Source organism: Cyclopterus lumpus, chromosome 4 (genome assembly GCF_009769545.1).
Source record: "Cyclopterus lumpus isolate fCycLum1 chromosome 4, fCycLum1.pri, whole genome shotgun sequence".
Classification (NCBI taxonomy): domain Eukaryota; kingdom Metazoa; phylum Chordata; class Actinopteri; order Perciformes; family Cyclopteridae; genus Cyclopterus; species Cyclopterus lumpus.
The window spans coordinates 20,131,420-20,138,830 of record NC_046969.1 but is presented as its reverse complement, the minus strand read 5'-3'; the positions used below and the strand labels follow the sequence as shown (position 1 = coordinate 20,138,830).

The 7,411-nt window shown below is 40.9% G+C and overlaps 1 protein-coding gene across 1 annotated transcript; it reads right to left on the bottom strand.

Annotated features, from left to right (window-relative positions):
• Window positions 1-46: 46 nt before the first annotated feature.
• Window positions 47-6,833, bottom strand: hdgfl2 (HDGF like 2). Its single transcript, XM_034531549.1, has 16 exons — window positions 6,565-6,833; window positions 5,979-6,055; window positions 5,300-5,441; window positions 4,623-4,802; window positions 4,380-4,499; window positions 4,199-4,267; window positions 3,917-4,097; window positions 3,677-3,761; window positions 3,273-3,570; window positions 3,021-3,154; window positions 2,815-2,882; window positions 2,638-2,708; window positions 2,443-2,544; window positions 1,694-1,862; window positions 1,477-1,594; window positions 47-1,235 (listed from the first exon to the last, which is right to left on the bottom strand). Exons 1-16 carry the CDS (start codon window positions 6,634-6,636, stop codon window positions 1,136-1,138), a joined length of 1,986 nt encoding a protein of 661 aa, XP_034387440.1. The 5' UTR covers window positions 6,637-6,833; the 3' UTR covers window positions 47-1,135.
• Between the last annotated feature and the right edge of the window lie 578 nt (window positions 6,834-7,411).

The following is a 7,411-nucleotide window of genomic DNA, read 5'->3' as shown; positions in this document are numbered from 1 at the left end:
CACTAAAAGCGTGTTTTACTCATCAAGAAATGAGATGGAAACAAAACCATGCTGAGATTTTTATTCAAGTCTCAACTAAGTCATAGAAATGCTTTAACAATTTACATAGCACTAAAAACACCTGTTGTATGCTTATGACAGGAAAATGTCAAAATAGGCTGCAGCTACAAGAGATCTCAATAGCTTTTAAGGGCAGTTTTCAATCTGTACAGTTATTCCATTTATTAAGCAAGTTACTGAAAGCAGACAGGATGGGGAGACGAGAGTGCGAGGTGTTTAACTCCACAGCAATTATTATTTTAGACAAAACTGTTTGCAAACAATGCTATAAAAAACATAGGTGGACCTCAATTGTAAAACAGTTTTAAGTGACTCAGTAAATGGCTTTACATTTCAGACTGGATTAACTGGATCAAGACCAGATAATTAGAAAATATATATACTTAACATAAAAGACTCACAAATAGTACTTTACCACTCACACAATGTCATACACACAGACAAGAGGCCTTTGTGATATTTTGTAGACTTTATAAAAAAATGAAGCCAACGGATGTCAGGGCTGCACAAAATCTTCCAAGCGAAAAAACTAATGGCATGGCTCCATTTTCCCACGAAAATGATTGAAGTTTCCTCCCATACTATCCTCCAGCCTAGATTCCGGTCAGAAGTGCTTTAAATGTAATCATTCCATATGCATACAGTGTAAAAGATCAAAATAGGAGTTCATGTGGTAGAAAGAACAAGGTCACCAGAAGTAGGAGTACAGGGTGAAGATCCAGGACGGGCCGAGTGTTGTATAAAAGAAAAAGTAAATTTTCAGAAATAAAAAGAGTTTGCTCAGCGCCACAAACTACCACACTACTAAGCTTTCCTTTTGCCATGATAGATAATGGACCAAACAGTTTGCGCAACAGAGCCTTCTGGTTTGATGTCATTATGGTACAAAATATCCAAAACATCAACATTGACGTAACAGATACTGTAGGAAATGCTGTGTGTGTGTGTGTCTGTTTGTTTGTGTGTGTGTTTGTGTGTGTTTGTGATGTTGTTGGGCCAGGAGCACTGTATGACGTCAAATTAAGAGGCCACCATCTTTAGCACTTGTTCCACTGCAGTGGTGGTTCAGGGTCTTTCAGCTTTCTACAGCGGGTGGTTCTGTCTCTGCAGAGATGGAGTTGTCCGCTTCTTCATCGATGTGAAGATTTGGTTCAGCAGGGCTGTCTGGGCTTTGTCTAAACAGAGAACATGATCAGTCACAACTACTGCGGTGCTTTAATTGGGATTACTTTTGTATTAAAGAGATTGGATATAAGGTCCCACCTAAACCCTGATAAGCATTTTTCTCAGAAGATACCTGCGATTTTATGGTCCATCGACCAAGATCTGCTTTCATCTCATGTTAGTTGCCCATGACGATGACGAGTAGAGCAAAGATGCTGTATATTGCTTCTCAATAAGCTGGGGGGTGTTTACCTGTTTGGACTTGAAGCAGTATCATCATTATTCTCCTCATGGGCAGGGGATTTGGGATTTTCTTCGAGCTCCATATCATCTTTTTTCGGTTCTGATTCCCCATTCACCGGAGTGGAGTCTAGAAAAATGTGAATGTAGATTAAAATAAGAATTACACAAACAAAATAGAGATACTATCAAATGCGATAGAGGCAAGATCCAAGGTGTGACTTCTTACCCGTGTTTGTCGTCTCCTTCTCATCATCATCCTCATCATCTTCTGCTTCCTTGTCCTCCGTTTGAGGTTTAGCTGCCACCTCCGGCTTTCCCATAAAGCGAAGTTTTAACTTGTTGTAGACCTCACTAGCTTTCTCCATGACTGCATTGCTGGCTTTATACCGCCGAATCTATATTGTCCATAACAAAAAGACAAACATGAAAAGTTGCAAAAAGCGGGGATTATTTTTATATAAATAAAAAGAAAAACAGTACTGCCCTGACAGCCTTGATTATAAAACAAAACAAGGTATGCCAATATTCCACATTTTACATCTTGTAAAATCACGTGTGAAGGAATTAATAAAATACAGTACAAATTAATAAAACTAGAAAAGTAAAGTAACCACATGGCGTTATTACAAAAAGAAAACACAGAAGATGCGGCAGACTACAGGGTTCTGGTATTCCTACTTTCATTGTATCATCTCAAAGAGAAGCAGAATGAAGCAGTGGATTATTATTATTATTATCTAATATTATTATTATCTAACAATCATAAATACTCCGGACAGCAACTGGTAACCTCCAGAGACACACACGTGTCATTTCTGGGAAATAACTGACTAATGCAGTATACGTTTAAAAAAAAAAAAAAAAAAGTACATATTGAATTAGGAAACCATGCCATGTCATGAAATATATTTCCATTATTTAAACTGTGGGTCAAATATAAATAGAGATAGTCAAACAATCGTCAAGAACATGCACCTTTTTTAGAGTGGCTATAACTTCAGCGTTCTTGTGGAGGATCTGGCTGGTGACGGGCACAGCTGCCAGTTCATCCAGGGCTTGTAGACACCGGTCTATGTCCTACAAACACACAAATATAGAACATTTCAGTTTTAGGGCTGGTATATAAACAGAAAAAGGGGAAACTGTATCAAACTCATAGATGTCACTTACTGGGTTGTCCACTTTGAGTGCAAACTTTATATCAGTGTGGAGTTTCTGTAGCTTTTCTTCTGGCAATGGCTCTGCATGTGGACACAAAGTAAGAGTCAAGATGCTGTGCTGAATTACTACGCTCCCTCTCACAAAAACAAGCAGTTGATCTTTGTGCGACTGTATGGAACACTTTACCCCTTTTCTTTTCCACTTTCTTCTCTGGCGGCCTCTCTGGTTTGCGTTTGGGTTTTTCAGGCTTAGACCTGAGAGAGGAGGGAGGGAGAGAGAGGGGGGGGTTGACTCTTTGATCTGTGTACACTACATTTTAATTAGTCTCTTCTAAGCCAACGTTCTGCTTAGCCATAACCATAAGCATAGTCTGTTCCCCATTGTGGACTCACCTCGCTCGAGACTTCTCTTCTGACCGCCTGGCTTTTTTATCTTTTAGCTCTTTCTCCTTCCGATTTTTTCGCTCCTTCTCTTTCTTTATTCTCACCTTCTTCTGGATGTCAGGCTTCTTGGATGACTTCTTCGCCTTTTGAGGAGAAAAAGCACAAGAAGTCCCATGTGTCAATGGCACATAGTCGCCTGCAGTCCTATTGATTTGAAATGAAGCAAAATGTAACATGTCGTTATTTCTTAAGCGTCTGTACCTCAGTTGGCGCTGGAGAATCAGAGTCCGAAGGTGCAGGGATTGGGGCTGGAGGGGGTTTCTTGGACTTCTTCAATGGGTGTTCATCTACACCCTCATCGGAGCTACTGCTGTTGTCACTGTCGCTCTTTTTTTTACCCTTATCTTTGTCTTTTTTCTTTTGCTCCTCTTCCTCCTTCTCTCTCTCCCGAAGCTTGCGGAGCTCCTCTGCCTCCTCCTTTTTCCGGCGCTCCTCCAGCTCTCGTCTGCGCTCCTCGTCTCGTTTCTTCCATTCACTGATGCGGTCGGTGTCACTGTCACTGTGGGAAAAAACAAAACATTCTGCTCCTTTAGAATTCACATTACATATTTATATATAAAATACATGGGGCATCAATATGAAAAACATCCGTGGAGCAGCCGGACCTGTCGCTGTCGTCGGAGGATGAGGCTGCTCGTTTTGCCGGAGCGGGTTTGGGTTTCCGTGCACGAGGCTTTGGTGCTGGCTTCTCTGTGGGTGGGAAAAAACAGATGCCCCGAGCACATTGACGTGAGCAAAACGAAGAGCAGGAGATCTTTCCTTCAATATCACAGGCCATGCAGCTCTAGAATTGTGGACAAAGATGGAATTGATCAATCCGATCTTAAGCAAAACTGAACCCACACCTTTCTTGCGTGCCTGTGGGGCCTTCCGGGGAGGTGGATCTGACTCGGATTCAGACTTTGAGCCAGAGTGGGATTCAGAGCCAGACAGAGCCGGTCGCGGCTTCTCGTCCTCTGAGTCGCTGTCCGCTGCTTTCTTCTCTGACCCTGATCCCGAGTTTGAATCTGAGCCAGACGAAGCCTTCTGCAACATCACAGATAGAAGGGGGAGGAGACAAATGAAGAATTTACAACCTGCTATAAAAACTCAAAAACTCCTAATGTGCAAAAAGGCTGATGGTTCACCTTTTTCTTCCCTCTGCCTCCTGCTTTCTTTCCAACCCGTCCACCAGTTTTCTTCTCTGGAGTAAAATCCTGTAGGAAGAAAACAAACGAGTAACATTTATGGACAGTTTAGTTTCGACCAGAAATCATACCATGTTGTGTGTGTATATATATATATATATATATATATGTGTGTAATAACCTGGTCACTGTTCTTGCCAGAGTCAGATTCTGAGGGCGTGGGTTCTGATTCAGAGGGGGAGCCACTCTCTTCATTTCGGTCACTGGATGAGCCGCGAGGCTTTTTTGCAGGGGGAGGCCGCTAAAAAAGAAAAACACATGCATTCAAATGCAACAATTGAACTTGATCAACTATTTCACTGAAGCTCTGTTTATTTGAAGCAGTAATTAATTTCCACTGAAAGTGAAATTAAATGTCAATTACCTTCGCAGGAGGTGGCTTTCGCTTCACTCCCTCGCCCTTCCCTTGGTCTTCACTCCCAGAATCGGAGTCAACTTCGCTGGCCGATTCTACTTTCTGAGGCACTGGGGCTTCCTCTTCATCCTCATCCTCATCACTTCCTCCTCCAGCATTGTTGGCCTCGCTGTCAGATGAGCTGGCCGGCTGCAAAGGCGAACCGTGTGGAGATTAATACAACATTTTGTGACATTTAACCTTTCCTTGACAGTTCAGCCATTGACAATGAAATGAAACATGGGGACAGGGATGCAGCAAAGTTCCCTGGTAAGAATGGAATATTAAATGTTGCAGTAAGCATCACACCTTAAACTGCTGGGCATCAGGACGCCCTAGTCTGAACTGCAGCATTTTAATAAAAAGACAAGACAAGTTCATTTGTAGCTTTCAATACCAAGGAAATTCAAACTGCTTCAAAAGTTACTGTCTAGCAGAGACCGGCATGTGAGTTCTAAAACAATGGAAATAAAAATAACATTTTTGAGCAACAAACAAGCACGAATGGTTAGGAAATACCTTCAGGTTTCCCACCTTGATTTAACTTCAAAGTCCACATTTACAGTATCTTTAAGCATATACATTATTGTTAAACAGTGGATACTTTAGGATTAGGATTTAGGATTATGGACATCAGGGCAACTTACTACAGGTGGGGCGCTGTAGGAGGCATGTGGATTGTTCTGGATCTCCCATAAACCTTCATTGAATCCCTTTCTTTTGTTGGGCTTTCCATAGCGTTCGCTGTACTTTTCATAGGCAAACAGGTCCTTTGCTGCAAGGAATGCTCTGTGAAACAGTGAGGTAAAAGAACATGTTGACAAAATAACTATAAACTGTTATATTATCACGAAAAACCAGGTTAACCCTTTACACTGACTTGAGACTTAGAAAGAGCAGACTGTGCCACCTAGTGATGGATTAATATACTGCAGGTGCCATCTTGTCAAACAGATGTATGATCAGACATATCAACACATCTCTCAAAAGCATACTGCACACTCAGACTGAAAGAAATCACTGGTTCATAGGGAACCTTCAAAAAAGAGGAGACAAACTGTGTCAAATAAAAGTAGTGATTTGTGTTTTCGTCAAACAGCATTGCACTCAAAAAGGATATTATGCAAACAAACAGGTGAGGCGCCTACACATTGCCTGACAACAACAAAAAACACTATACTTGAATCATAAATTTCAGCAAACTGTATATTTAAATGTCCTCCTTAAAAATAGATTTTTTAAAAAGGTAAATCCATTGATAGCCATTTAAGTGTCTGTGCATACCAATAACGTATGTATCTAACGACTGATAATTACTGTACTCACGTTTCATGTGTCCCAAAGAAGAAAATTGGGATTTTATTAGGAGGTGGTTTCACTGCCCCATCAGCCACATCTTCAATCTGTAAACAAGTGGCAACAAATAATAATCTGGGACGCAAACATGATGGAAGAATGTATTGATGTTTATTACCTCTTGAAAACAAAACATTGCAACTTTCAACTCATTCAAATTGTAAGGACTTGTGCTATATTTACGTTTAGAAGAGGGCTTCCTTATTTTTATATATATATATATATATTTTTATATATATATATATATATATATATATAATAACAAAAAATGCAATTATCTCCAACGTCATTTCCCAAATAACGTTAGCTTTCGCTGCTGTACGATTTCATGCAGTTTAACGATAGGCCAACAGCATCTCATGCACATATTATGCTGCTCGTGCACTGCCTGCGGGCCTGACGCATAGCCTGTCAGCCCAACATTACTATTTAGTTATGTAGGTGATAGGTATCCATGTTAGACAGTGCCGAGGATACACAGAACCTTATCCAGCGTCCCATGCAGAGCAGCTCATCCCCTCCGCCCCTCCGGCTGCTGCTAACGTTACTTGCTTACCCTGGCTGGCCAGTGGGGGTACCCCTTCATTTTAGCGAAGACCAGGTCTCCGGGCTGGAAGTTGTGTGGCATTGTCCCGCTCCTCAGTGCAGCCTGGGTTTAGAAAGTATTCGGCTGCGTAGCCTTTCTGTGCCTCTCTTCGTTTGCGTTTTTTCAGGTCGACACGAAACCTGGAAACGATGGGGTTAGCTAGCAAGCTAACAGTGTACTAACGTTACCGCGAGAAGAGACGGCGGAGGGAAGATAGCAGCATCGGTCGAGGCACTTCCGGTGGAATAACGTTTTCACTCTTCAAAGTAAAAGGAGTTTCTATTCGATGCAACAACTTTGTAATGAAATAAAATAAACCGACTGTACGTTCACAAACATATTTGAAAAGTCTATCCAATTATGAATGTCAGGACACCATAAAAGTAGGCCTTGGTGTCACATGATGAAGGACCTCAATAGTTATCCAGAATAAGTAAAGCAGTATCTTCAGATCGCACAGAGCTCCTTCCTTTAGGATTCCTCAACACCTCAACATTTGAATATATTCTTAAAACTCATTTGCAAACTTAATCCAGCAGTTTGCAGTACGCTGTATATCTCATTGTACTACTTCACTGTGTACTACTGAGTACATGTTGATTTTTGATTTGGTTTCTGTCCCCAGTTGGTTTCATGTTAAGTACAGATTGCATATATCGACTATCACTTATAATTAACTTCTTATTCCAGTCTCATTACATACAATAAATAAACAGTGTGCACTATATAGTACATTCAGATTGTAAAAATGCTTTCAGGTGTTACTGACTTTATTTTGTTTATACAATATTGTATACAAATTTGAAGAATTAACTCG